Here is a 14,153-nt window from a genome sequence, read left to right on the forward strand (position 1 = left end):
CCCCCTCTTCAAACCGCCCCCCCCACCAAGCCCTGGCACTAGAGGCCCCAATCAAACACCTGTACGGGCGCCAGCGAGGGGCCTGTACCGTGCCATCTGTGGACTGTGCCCAGTGCCAGCTGCCTGGTGTTGGGGGGAATGGAGGCGGGGGGATCGGACAGCGGCCTGGTCGTCTCATTCCTAGGACTCAGAGGGAAGCGTTAACCCTCCCATTAGGTCCCCTCCACCACCATCCCGAACCCAGACCTCAATCATTTTCCACATCAAGGACAATCCCTTGGTAAGGGCTCTGAGGCTCCATACTGCACACCCCATCTTTGTCCTGAGATTCCCCCAACCAACCAAACTGGGTTTCTCCCTCATCTTACCTTCCCTAAACTTGGCCATCAGACATCCTTGTCCCTTGAGCAAGGCCCACTGACCATTGCCCACTGGAAACTCTGGCTCTCAACTCCCAGGTTTCCAACCTCTTCAGCTATCCTCAATCCCACCACCCTGCGCTCCCCTGGCCCAGTACCTAGGCTGTGTTAGCTAGTGCCTAAGGGAAAGAGGCCAGTCTATAGTACATGTACTCCAGGCCAACACAAGGGCAGGGTAGGGAGGACGGTAGGGCACATACCCTGCCCCCCATCAGAATGGACAGGCACGGAGACTGGGGGCAGGCAGCCTGTGTGGGTGTCTCTCATTTCTGGGTCCTTGCACAACTGTGGGGGCGGTCTGAGAGAAGCAAGCCCACTGGCTCCAGCCCCTACCCTGGCTGGACAACCCCACCCCCCAGCTCCTCGGAGAAGCCAACCGCCTGGAGAGATCACAAACAGCCACATGAAAGGGAATTTTTCTGGGGTAGAGATGGAGTTGAAAGCTGCCTCCCTTGCCTGCATGCCCCCTCCCCCAAAGGCCCTCCGGCTCCTCTCTGGCCTGGGGAAAAGGGGAGGGGGGTGCTGGGAACTCAACCCAGACCCACTCCCACACACGCACAACACAGGCACATCCATGCGGTCACATACCCACGTCTTCCCCAATGCATTCACAGACATCCAGGAAGGGGCTTATCCTGAGGGTGCCCCACCTTACCTCCATTACACACACACACACACACACACACACACACACACACACACACACACACACACACACAAATGGGTGACTAGGAAGATTGGCAGAGTCCTAGATTCTCCCAAGGGCTCAACTGGCACCAACTCCGAGGAAGGGAACTTGAGATAACCCCATAAAGGACTGCACCCTTCTCTCATTCGTTTCCATGCCAACCATCTGTCACCATCACCAAGTTCTTCCTTGCATCTAACCTTCATCCTTCACAAAGCATTCAGGTCCTCTGAAGAGCAGCTAGTATCTAGCTCAGGACAGAAACTTCCCTAGCAGACTCCTCTCCCCCTCCCATACACCTCTTCACTTATTAGCCTTAGAATAATAGGTAGCACTCATATAGGCCCTTAAGATTTGAAAAGCACTTTACATACGCTCTCATTTCATTCTAGAATGTTAAGAGCTGGAAAGGATTGTAAGTCATCTCATTTTATGAGAGAAAATTGTCCCGGGGAAGCACTTGGACCCCCACGTCACACCAATAAAGGCAGAGACCCAGAACTAGAACCCAGGCCCCACATAATCAAAAAATATTAGAGCTTACTGTAAGGGACCTTTAAGATCTTCTAGTCCAAGCCCCTCATCTTACACATAACAGACCCAGATATGAAGTCACTGTTACGTGACTTGTCCAAGGTTATGCAGCCAGTGTAGACTTGAAGCTGGATCTTTTAACTCCAACTTCCTGCTGCTATCACCCAGCATCCATGCCTACCCCGAGCTATCCTATTATCATAACTAACCTCTCCAATACCTCATCCTCCCATGCAGCCTGAGCTTGAATGACACCCCACTAAACAAGCTGGGCCCCCCTACCAATGTCCAATAGGTGACTCTCCCATATTGATCCCAGCAGCTTCCCCCTGCCCACCCAGACCATGTTCACTCCCCCTTTCCTCTTCAGGCTTTTCAGAAACTTCCACCTTGGTAGCGTCCCTCCACACTGAGTATGGACCCCTCTTGGCTCCCCCAGCTCAATGACATTCCACTCCCCCAGGCCCACGAAGCATCTTCACTGGACACAGCTCAACACATAATGGTTCACTGGCCAGGCAATGATTCCTGGAAGAAAAAGCCAGTCCCTCAAAGCCCAGAGCCCAAGAATAGAGGGGAGAGCTAGGACAAATGTTAGGTTTCCTAGAACTCAGAGCTGCCCAGGTATGTTTACTTCCCCAAGTGGAGACTGGAGTAAGGCTGGTCAAGACTGTAGGACAAGCTAAATCCTGTTGGACAGTGTTCTGCATCTGGTAAGGGATGGTTTGGGAGCCAAATCATGTGTGAGGGGAAGAGAGCGAACTAAGTGCACATTTAATAGCTGCCCATTAGAAAGGAAGGTGTGGGGCAGCTAGGCAGTGCAGTGGATGGATCACTGGCCCTGGAGTCAGGACCTGAGTCCAAATGTGACCTCAGATACTTACTGGCTGTGTGACCTTGGTTACGTCACTTAACCTCAATTCCTCCCCCACCAAAAAAAAGAAAAAGATAGAGATTGGGGGCGGGGGGGGGGGGGCAGTTACATGGTACAGTAAATAGAACACTGGCCCTGGAGTCAGGACCTGAGTTCAAATGTGACCTCAGATACTTACTGGCTGTGTGACCTTGGTTAAGTCACTTAACCCCAATTGCCTCAGGGGCGAAAAGGGAAAGTGTGGGGTATGGGGAAGGGAATAGTTAAGAGATAAAGAGATATGGACACAGAGATCTCATGTCAGAAAAGCAGGTCCAGAAATTTAAAAAGGACAATCAGGGGCCTGGTCAAGTAGACGCCTGGCGTGCCAGGAGCAGTGCTCTATGCGTATAGGGAGGAATAGTGGGGGAATAAATGTGTGGGGCAGACAAGGAATACACTATTGTCCTCTATTCCTCTGACTCCCCAGCAAGGGACTATGGGGCTGCTTTGAACAGCACAAAGCAGGGAGAGGGTCAGAACAAGAAAAGCCCCAAAGCCCCAGCTGGGGATAAAACCATGATTACTGTCAGCTCTGGGCCAGCATGGGGTCTGCAGCGCACCCTCCCCATCCACCCCACCCACCATCAGAAGACTCATAGATCCATCCAGCTGTGGGTTATCTGAGGTCCAGGGACTTGGTGGGGGTGGAAAGACAGTATGGAAGGGACTGCTGCCTTCTTTCTACCCCAACTAGATGAAAAGACCATTTCAAACAGTCTTTCCTCTGTCTCCTTGTAGACACCTCCTGTTCTTTCTTCCCAGAGAGCCCAGCTCTTTCCGTCTCCTGGGTCCTGGGATGGAGTATCTCAACTCCTTGCTGGATCCATAGATTTTCGGAGGGGGGGATTTATAAGACATCCACTTGGGGACAGTAGGGAGGGAGGAAAGAGAATGTGGTCATACCCAGGGCTCCCCATGAAACTGAAGGTCAAGAACCAAGATGTGAACTGAGACACAAAACATGCATTCATTTTATTCACAAAACAGCCTGGTTCGCTAAAACAATACAAACAGCGTGTCCATCAGCAGTAAGAGACCAGGGCCTGGGGGTGGTGATGTAGGTGGGGGGGGCGGGAATCCTCAGCCTGCCCTGGGTCAGTTCTGTCTTTAACCTCAGCAAGATTAGAAAAATGATTTTTTTTCTTTCTAAGTAAAACTGGGATTGGGGCACCTTTGTATGTTGGAGCCCTGGATCCATGTACATTAGATAACAGAACTTTTTGAGTCGTCTCGTCACCATGTTTAATTTTCTTTTGAAGGACCACCGGGGTTCGACGCGGTCTGCTTGGGGGGCGCCCACCTCTGAAGCTTTGCTCCTGGCTGGTAAGTTGCAGATGTGGATGGTTCCGGGGTGGGGACTCTATATCGCTATAAACATATTCTCATTATAAACATGAAGTGGCGTACTCTAGGAAAACTATGCACTATTTTATGATCAAACAAAGTTTAAACGAGGTGGAGTTAAACAACTGTGCTAGATTACAGTAGTGCTTATTAGTAACTAGATTTCCAAAGGTTACTGAAAATGTACATTCTCTACACAGAAACGGCATCTTCCACACAAACAACAGAAACAGCAACACACGAAGGGGACTGATTGTCCATCTTTGCTATTAAGCCTCCACACTTTACAGACTCGTTTTGCTTTTTTGTCTTCTTCTGCAAAGCAGTTAAATGTTTTTGTTTCTTGATTTTTTTTATACTAGAACGTGGAGATGTTAAAACGACAACAAAAAATATATATATAAAAACAGGAATGAAATCTGCGAGAGAATATTTTTGGTTCTAAAAGACATAGGTGCATCCATTCGTCTTCGCCCGAATCCCCTACTTGAGATAACACAAGCAAGGGCTTGCACGAGATGGCAGCTCCGGGGCTCCACTCGTCACTGAAACCATCGGAAGGCGGCTCCCGTTGGAAGCATCACCTTCTGGAGAGAAAGGAAGAGAAGGAAGGATGGGGTGGGGGGACAGGAGAGACAAACAATCGGAGTTAAGTCACAGGCTGGGGGTGGCCGGCCTCCCAAAAGCCCTCACTTAGCCCCTACCCTAGACCTCAGGGGGCTTGCTTTCGGCCTCCCTTCACTCCTTCCTCTCCAAGCTGCTGCTGCCATCACCAACAGGTCCTGCCTCTTTTTCTGAAGTGTACTAGAGAACAGAAGAACCCATTGGACTTCTCTGACAATTGAGCTTTGGAAAAGGATCTCTCCTCCAAGCCACCAGAGATGGATAGGCCCAGCATAGGTGCTGAGCTGTGCTCTCTGCTCCACTCCTAGGAAGCTGTCTGACTCAGAGACCCTACCAAAGCAGTGCCCTCCTGCCACCACCCCCCCCCCCCCCCCCCCGCCCCCAGTCCTACCCCTGGATTCTCAGAGGAGTCTAGGTTTCGCCCTTCTCAGTATGACCGCAGTTTTGGTTTTGGTTACGGTTTTGCCTTTCTCGTTATCCCCCGTGCCTGGAACATAGTAAGGGCTTTAAACTGCTTGTTGACTATGTTTCATTTGGAGGGGGGAAGTTTATAACTCAGCATTTTGCTACATGAAGGAAGACTTCCCCCTCTAAAACATGGATCCTGTTCTACCCCACTCCCCTATTCCCTCTTGAGGTGGGAATTTTGTTCCTTTGAGGGAGGGGAAGCAGATTTCTCTTCCGCTAGAATCCTGCCCTCAGCTCTTGGCCATACCAACTACACCGAGGGAAGTGAAGGCTGATTCTGAGCCCATCCCCCACGAGTTACCCTTCCCTGCTTTCTGCCTCCAGTCAGCTGGCCCAATAACTGGGTACCTGAGCCCTCCAGAATTCCCTAACTCTAGACCAGAGCAGTGAGGTTGTTGAGCTGGGTCTATGTGGGTGAGGGCAAAGCGGGGGAGTCCTCCTTAGTTTTTAGGCCTTTCTAGACCTACACATCTATCCCCTGGTCCCCTTAGCCCCAGGAACCAAAGGAAGGAAGCCCAGTGACTTAAAATCTGGAGGCCAAGTCAGATGTCTCCTAGGGAAAGGCGGGGTGGGTGCTAGTCTTGTGGGAGTCCTACACTCATAATCCCCAAGGGCTGCCAGGCGGCCCTGACTCTCCCTGGCCTTTCTGAGGCTGACCTATCTCAGTCCCTACTCTAGATCATTTCCTAGGACCTTTTCGAAATGACCGCCGAGCTCATCACAGAAGGTAAGAGTAGGGCTTGACACGGAAGACCCAAGCTGAGGCCCACAGATGTCCAAAGGAACAAGTAAACTGAGTCTGTGTGACTCTGGGCCTGTGCTTATGTCTACGTATCTGTGTGTTTTTTCCTACTGAGTCAGTGTCTATCTGCATGGCTACACTGTGTGCAGACTTTATGAATGCATACGTACCCACTTATTGTATTTATCTGTTTATGCAGTCTGTGTTTGTGTAACAAACAGCTAATTCTCTGGGTAAGAAGGGGAGGGAGGGAAAGAGGAAAGAGGGAGGGCAGGGGGCTGAGGAGGTAGCCCAGGCCTTCGGTGCCAGGGACACAATCATTGTTTTCCAACCATTCCTACAATTTGCAATCAAATCAAGTTGGGGGGGGGGGCCGCGGGGGGAGGGACGGGCCTGTCTGAAAAGATGCTTTTGTACTAGAGACATACCACACCAGTGGGCCAGCAACAGGCTCTACCCTCCAGAGGAGAGTGGTCCAAGGGAAAGGGGTGGGGGAAAAGAGAGGGTATTATGACCCTGAAGTTTGGGCCTAGATGGTATCCCCTCCCTGGGATGACGTGCCTCCTAGACAACCCCACTCTGAAGGAGAGTTATTGGACTGAGGCATACCCCACTTGGAGAATACCCCCCACCCTGTCTCCCCAGAAGTAAAGGAATGCTAACTACCAAGCAGCCTGCCAGGTTTTGGATAACACAGAGGACCCACACTCCATAAACTCCAGCCATCACTCCAGTGCGCTTGGCCGGCCATTCTAAGGGCTGGAAGAAATGAATCTCATAGGGCCTCATCAACCAAGGGAACCACCATGTACCCGGGTCCTTGTTGGTTAATGAACAGTTGACCAGACCCAGGGTGGGGAAGGGTGGAGGCGTATATGTGTGAAATCTCATTATAGGGGGCTGAGCAGGGGAGGGTAGGAAAGAGTTGGCTGGCTCATCCGGAGGGACCACAATGGATGGACAAGTCCCGCCCTGAGCCCCCCTGGTCAGAGCAGTAGCCCAGAATCTAAGCAGGCCTTTCCACTTGGGCTTATATGGAGGGATAGCAGGGTTGGGGGACAGACAGGAGACTTGGGAAGCTAGAGCAGGGACCCTAATCTAACAGGTTACCTCCAGAGCAGCAGAAGGCTTCTTTTTGAGCTCCTCACATTTTCTGAATTTGCAAATCTGGTGGCCAGTTTTTCGGTTGCGACAACTGCTACACTGCTCGCAGTTTATCCGCCGTCGGCAGGGCGGGCACATGCCGCAACGTTTCCGTTTCTTCTTGCCCGAGCTGATGGCAGAAGCCAGCTCACTCTGCATAGGATACTCCGCAAGGCCTGCCATGTGCAAGGCGCTCTCGGCCAGGAACACGCCCGCAGGCGTCATGATAAAGAGGCCCGGATTGATGGGGAAGGCGCCTAGGTAGGGGAAGTCGGAAGGACCGTTGAGGGCCTCGGTGCCTGACACGGCCTCCATGTCTGGGAGCCCAGCCCCAGCCTCGCTCATCAGGGGAAGGTGTTCCTGAACCACACGTTTCAGCATCTCAGTGGACTGGGCGAACTGCTGCAGCGTCAGCTGTCCTTCGGCGGAGAGCTCTGCGGCCCGCTCCGCCTTGCTGAGCAGGCTGGCCACGGCACCGCTTTTGTGCTTTGAGGTAGGGTTGGTTTTGTCCATGGGCGGGTCGTGCCCGTTGGCCAGCCCAGAGGCGGCAGCCGCCTTGTCCACCAGCTCACCCGCTGAGCTGCTGCCGCTGAAGGAGGAATAGTGGGACAGAGGCCGAGACTTCCGCAGGCTCTTGTTGAGGGGCTCACTGATGATGCCACTCTTGTTCCGTCGCTCTGGGTTGGCAGGGGGAAGGGCCTCATCTGAGCTGCACTTCTCTACAGCGCCTGACTTACTGCTGCCGCTGCCGCCACTATCGGGCTGTGGGCTGCCGACAAGACTAGACATGGTTGGGGCCAGGGCCGGGATGGCGACTGAGCCCCGTCAGGGGAGCTTCCCAACCAACCCTGGGCCCAGTGATGGGCTCCCGCCCCTGATGGCCGGGGATGACACGGACACCGAGAGAATACGGAGGCAGCCTCAAGGCAGATGCATGGTCTGGAAGCCTGCTACTCTGCAAAGACAAGAGAGGGCAGAGTTAGGGCGCAGCTACCCCATGATTCTAACAGTCTCCCCCCAACCCAAAGACAGCTGTGCAAACGGAAAGGCCACTGGCTTTAAAGTCACAGCATCTGGGGCCAAATATCAGCTCTACTACTTCATATTTTCCAGCTTGGACTCGTACTGGCTGTGTGAGCCTGGACAAAGTTGGTAACCTCTCTGTGCATGATTCCTCAGCTGTAAAATGAGGGGGTTGGCCTTGATGGTTTCTGAGGTCCCTTACAGCTCTAAATCTATGATCCAATGATCCATGTGACCTTGCAGAAGTCATTTCTCTGTGTTCCTCAGAGTCTTTACCTGTAAATGGGACGATTAGATTAGTTCTCTCCTCTTTCACCTAGTTCCTATGATCCTACAAAGTTTTTTTTTTTCCTTTTTGGGGGAGGAGGGATGGCTGATGCCGAAGAATCGGCAGGAAAACTCTGCAGGGGGCCAGACTATATGGGGGGGTCAGTACCTAATGTATCCCCCAGCACCTCATCCCCCACCAGGCTCAGGCAAGGGGAACAAAGAGGAACCATAGTGTGGGCAGAAGCCGCTCACCTAGGCAGCAGGTCCAAGGGACAGGGTGTCTGGGCCAACTTCAATTCCTAATCTCTAATCCCCAACCAGGCCTCAGGAAGAAGAAGGGCTCCTGTTAATAACAGAACACCCCTGACTCTCCCATCCCTAACCTTTACTTCTAAAGCTTTTGCAAAGTTTCTCACCTATACTTTTTCTGTTTAGGCTGAAGAATCAACATGATGACTCGTAGGTCAAACTCCCTAAGGTTAGGGAGATCTGTACCCATCCCCCCCAGGACTTGGGTCTCCATGAAACTGGTAAGAAATGGGGATGAATAGTCCTGTAACCACCCTCTCCCAACTGTGTGACCGTGGTTAAGTCATTTCCCCATCTTTAGACCTACTTCCTCATCCATCAAATTGAAAAGAATTAGATTGGATGGTCTTTTAGGCCCCTCTGAGCGCGAACATTTTCTAAGTTAATATGGCCAGTTAATAACCACATTCCAGGTTTCCTAGTGGTCCTGCTACACTGGGGTCTTAGGGAAGCCCTTATTTCAGAGCAAAGAGATACTGAAGGAACCAGGCTCTGGGGGATTGGGGAGGTCCATGGAAAGGCAGGCCTCATTTTTCATGCCTTGATCCATCCCAGAGTAAGTCGAAAGGCCACTTATAGTATCATAGATCTGGGGCTACAAGGACCTTCAGAAACCTTGAGAGCCAATGTGGACACCAAGTTCTAGAGACTTGCCCAGGTTCACACGGTGCTGTGTGATACATCCTTTACATTTCCTCTAATGCTAACTGGGGGAAAAGAATTTTCTTATTCCCATGTCAGCCAGCCTTCTGTCTTGTGCCCTCAAAATAAAATCTGTCCCCAAGGACACTGTGACTATCACTGAATCTGAGAAGATGAGGCTGTGGCTTTCATTTAACATAAACCCAAGAGCAGGGTCCATGGGGACCCAAGGGCTCTCAGGAGCCATCATCATCCCTTGATAGTCTGGTGGTGGATTCTGGCATCTGTAGTAACTGCTGCCCTCCTCTGCTTGGGAGTGGGGGGCAGCCCATGGTCCCCCACCCATCTGGGAGCTCCAGGAGGGAGGGTCAGAGCCAGAGGGCCTGGGCAGGGTGGAACAGTGCCGCCCGCTGAGCGGGTTGTTTGTTCATTGGGAGAGACTCACATCTGGCTGGAGCTCCACCCCTCACCCCCCCCCCCAGCCGGGCACACACTGACTCTTTGTCCTGTTCGCCAGCCCGCCAGGCCCCAGAGCCCTTTGCCGCCCTCCTCCCTAGTCTTCCCACACCACCATCACACACACCCCGCTCCAATGAGTGGCCCTTGCATTAGTGGGGTGTGGGGGTGGGGATAATGACCACAGTGAGAAAGAAGCTGAGAATAGAGGATAATATTGGGAGCCCTGGTTCATGAAGGGACATCAGAGCCCCAAGTAAAGGTAAGGACAGAAGCAGGACAGTTTTCTCTCCCCCAAAGTGCTCACACACTCCCCCACCCCACCCCAAGGACACAGACAAGGGTGGGTGTCTGCTGACAACACACACTGCCAGCTCCACATTATCTGCAGCCATGGGAGGGACGGCAGCCAGGCTAGGGCGTAGATAATCTGAAACCTGTGTCTCATAGGCTCTGGAACATTCAAATTTGCCCCATGGGTAGATTTTCCCAACTCCATTTGGCTCAGGCTAACACAACACGGTCCTTGAGCAAAAAGGAGAGGGTGGCATCTCAAAGTGTGATAATGGCTCCTGAGAGCCCTTAGATCCCCATAGACCCTGCTTCTAGGCCTTGGGGCTGCTCTTGGGCTGACAATCCCCTCAGCAAGTGCTGCTACAAGGAAGGAAAGAACCTATGAAGGAAGGATGCCCACAGAAGGTACTGTGGTCTGCTCTACAGGCCCATCCGTTCAGCCCCAGGACCCGGGGATAGCGGCAAGAGGTGCCAAGTATTTCAAAACATCCCCAGACTTAAATCTGGCACAGTGGGGGAAAATGCTAGATTTGAAGTCAGAGGACTTGGATTCAAGTCTAGAATTTTGTCATCTTTGTGATCAAGGACAAACTACTTCACTTCTTTAGCTATCAATTTCCTTATGTGTAAAATGGGGGGGTTGGATTAGGCCTTCTAAAGGCTCCCCCAGCTCCAAATCTAGGATCCCATGATACCAACCTGTGGCCAAGATAGCGACCCTTCCCCTCTATATTTGAGCAGGGGCCGGGTGCCCTGGAGAGCACAGACATGGACATTGTGTGATGATGAATGGGGATGGGTAGGGACCGAGCACAGTGGACCCAGTCAAGGGGGAAATCTCCAGAGATATCTGTCCCAAAGAATCCTTTTGGCCCGAATTAGGAGCCCCCACACCTCCACTCAAGGCCCAGAATGACAGTCGTTCCCCTATCTCCAACTACAAGTGACAAAGACAGAAGGACCTAGGCTTCCGGTGGGAAGGGATGACATGGATGGGGTAGAGAAATTTTTGAAAATACCAGGCCCAGCCCCACTGCAGGTACAAAGTTCACTGTTAAAGAGTAGGCTGGGGCCAGAAGTCAACCCTTTAAGGTTTGGCCCCTTCCAGAATCTCCCCATGTCTCCTAAGCCTCTCACCTTGGCCTCATTCCCAAAGGTACCCTTTGGTTCCCATTGGGTTGGGATGGAGAGAACTCCGTGTGATGGGACAGTCCCTAATCCCCAGAACAGAGAGGAGCAGGAGGAACAAAGTGACTTTCCCAACAACAATGATTTTTTGAAGTCATCTTGCCCAACCCCCTCCCTCTGAGAACCCATCCTACTGTCCCCTACCCCCATCCCCCTAAGAGGAGTAGATCTTTACAATGCTCCTGAACCTCTTTGTCCAAGAGTCTTTGAAACCCATGGAGTTCTTCCTTGTGTCTAACCTAAATTCACCTCTACTCCCCCCAACAAAATCACAGAGCTGAAGGGATTTCGTTGTGAGCCAGGAAGGATTTGCCCTATAAATGGTGATAAAGGGAAAGGTCAATCTGGGGCCATGAATTGGTAAAGCCCCACTCCTGCTCTCTCCACTTCTTCGTATTGTTTGTCCTTTGTTCTTGAAGAGGACCATGACATCAGGAAGGTGATGCCGTGACTGCAAGTGAATTGGATTTGAGTGAGGCAGGGCTGTGCAAAGTCACCGGCCTCACTTTCTCCTCCGGAACCATGTGGGCCCAGGGGCCATAGAAACAAGGACAGAACTACAGGACATAGGATGACTCGAGTTGGGTCAGCCAGACTCTATGGTCTCCAGAAGCTCTAAACTTGGAAAACAAGAAGTTGCCAACGTCCCAGGGGATCCGAACCCTTACCTTCAACCGCAAAACCCAATAAAGATTTCAGTCTCAACATGAAATGAGAAGTGTGCTAGACAAGAGAATCCTAAATCCTGAATTCTAGTTCTGGCTGTGGGACTTTGACCAAATAACATCCCCTCTCCGCCTCAGTTTCCTTTATAATAAGAGAGTCTAAGGCTTCTTCCAGTTTTAAAAATCTTGATTCCCCTCCTCCCACATCATCAACTGCCCTTAAGAAGCCAGAGAATGAGGCAGGAGGAGTCTCTCTACCCTAGGAGGAAGCAATCGAGCTGGTGCTCTCTGCCAGCCCTAGCTAGTGACAGAAATCAATAGCCGAATTACTGAGAAGCTCAGCTCCCTCCTTCTCTCTCCTCTGGGTCTAGGCTCCTCCAGAATGGGTCAGATAAAAGTCAGCTCCTTCTTCCACCACCATTCTCTTCTCCACCACACCCCCAAGGGAAACAGAGAAGAAAAGGAGGCAGTATGGGACACTAAGACCCCCCCCCCCCAGCCCTTCTCCAGGTCCAGTGTCATTGGGTTTACACCTATTAGTCTGTACCTCCCTTGAATTCTCTGTCTAGGTCTCTCTCGTAGCCATGTCTTTGTCTGCCTGAGACTCTCTTCCAAAAGCCATTCTTCGCCCTGCCTCAGGCAAAGAAAACTGGGGATTCTGAGGGACAGACCCCAGCTCCTTCCCCAGGGCCTCCTTGTATAGGACCCTAACCCTAATCCTGGTCTGGGGAGTAGGGTCCTCCTCCGTCACAGCCAGACTAGCCGGGAGAGAGGCGTGAAATGGCAAAGGACAAGTGTTCTGGGACAAGCACTAGCAGCCTACAAAGCTGGAGCTGGAGAAACCCCATTTCACTGCCTAGACAGAAGGCAAGAGCCCTGCTCTCAAATAATAGGTCATAGCAAGAAGGTTAGGAGGGAAATGGATTCCTCTCAAAATGTCCTAAAGAAAATGTGGACAGAGAGGGGTAGATGGGCAGTACTCTGAGTCCCTGAGACCTAACTCACAGAACCAAAAGATGTCAAAGCTGGAAGGGACTGGAGACACCAGACCTTTCATCTTATAGTTGGGGAAACGGAGCCTCAGAGAGAGAAAATTACTTGTCCTTAGTCACCCTGCTAGTAGGTAGAGGGTAAACCCTAAAGCCTTTCAAATGTGTTCCAATGAACCTTTATCTTGAAAGGAGGGAAAGAAGGGAGCTAGGGAAGGAAGGAAAGATGAGAGGAACAGAGGGAAGGAAGGGAGGGAAGGAGGGAGGGAGGGAGGAAGAAAGGGAGGAAGGAAGGGAGAGAAGGAAGGAAGGAAAGGAGGGAGGGAAGAAGGAAGGAAGGAGGCAGTGAGGAAGGAAAAATGGAAATGGACGAGGGTAGGAAGGGAGAGAGGGAGGAGGAAGGAAGAGAGGAAGTGCCCAGTACTTGCCAGGCACTATATTAAGTGCTTTACAAACATTATTTCGTTTGATTCTCACAACAACCCTATTATGATCCCCATTTTACAGTTGAGAAAACAAAGGCAGAGGTGAAGTGACCTGCCCAAGGTCATACAGCTAGTAAATATCTGAGGCTGGATTTGAACTCAGATTTTCCCAACTCCAAGCCCAGTAGACTAAGCACTGGGCCACCTAGTGTGTGTGTGTGTGTGTGTGTGTGTGTGTGTGAGAGAGAGAGAGAGAGAGAGAGAGAGAGAGAGAGAGAGAGAGAAAGAATGTGTGTATTTGGGGGCCGGGGCGGGGGGGGGGGGGGCGGGGAGGAGAGGGCCTGTCTCTATATGGAAGCTTCTATTCCCTTCCCCCCATCCACCTCCATGCTGCTCACCTCAGCACCCCCTCCCTCACCCCTCACTGGCACAGCCTATCAGCCCATCCCTGCCTTTCCCCTGCAGGCTGCTTAGAAGGGTCCTTAGAAGAGCTCCTGCCGTCCAGAGATAGGGGAATCTGGCAGGCACAGTCACCAGTCACTCCAGGCTCTTCTCCCAACCTGTGGCCTGCCCCCAAAGCTTCCCATGGCTCATCCTCCCTTGAGGCCTGCCTGCTTCTGGAAAGACCTTCAGCTCCCTCCGTCCAGTCTGTCCTCCCACCCAACTCTGGTCATGCCTCATCTGTTTTAACTTAGCCTGGGGTGGGGGCAGGGGTGGGAATCTCAAGGTTGATGAATCCTCAGACCCTTCCAGCCTCCTGGAGCAGAGCTAGGAGGGAAGGGCCACCCTGACAACTACGAGTTAGCCGAGGTCAGGAAGACTAATGTTCTGTGCTCTCTCTGAGCAGACCTCGATCTCCTTGAGAGGTAGTTTGAGACAAATGCCCCAGATACTTAGAAAACAAAGGACAAAAGACTGAAGAGTGAACTTCAGAAAAAGAAGAGGACTTCCCCCAAGCCCCTCCAAAGCCCTTTATGCCTCTAACAAGACTGTCTCACTCATGGTCCCATTCCC

The 14,153-nt window shown here is 51.9% G+C and overlaps 1 protein-coding gene across 8 annotated transcripts in view; it reads right to left on the reverse strand.

The window, feature by feature from the left end:
* Positions 1-3,500: 3,500 nt before the first annotated feature.
* CXXC5 (CXXC finger protein 5) overlaps positions 3,501-14,153 on the reverse strand; it is a 41,575-nt gene continuing 30,922 nt past the window's right edge. For 4 of the 8 annotated variants that reach the window (XM_036750412.1, XM_036750407.1, XM_036750409.1 and 1 more), the window contains 2 exons: positions 6,846-7,833; positions 3,501-4,488 (listed from right to left, as the gene is read on the reverse strand). In XM_036750412.1, coding sequence (XP_036606307.1) covers positions 4,444-4,488; positions 6,846-7,667 — 867 coding nt within the window. In that variant the 5' untranslated portion in view covers positions 7,668-7,833 and the 3' untranslated portion in view covers positions 3,501-4,443. The remainder of the gene's footprint in view (positions 4,489-6,845; positions 7,834-14,153) is intronic. The other 4 variants (XM_036750415.1, XM_036750414.1, XM_036750413.1 and 1 more) reach the window with 2 other exon arrangements.

Source organism: Trichosurus vulpecula, chromosome 3 (genome assembly GCF_011100635.1).
Source record: "Trichosurus vulpecula isolate mTriVul1 chromosome 3, mTriVul1.pri, whole genome shotgun sequence".
NCBI lineage: Eukaryota > Metazoa > Chordata > Mammalia > Diprotodontia > Phalangeridae > Trichosurus > Trichosurus vulpecula.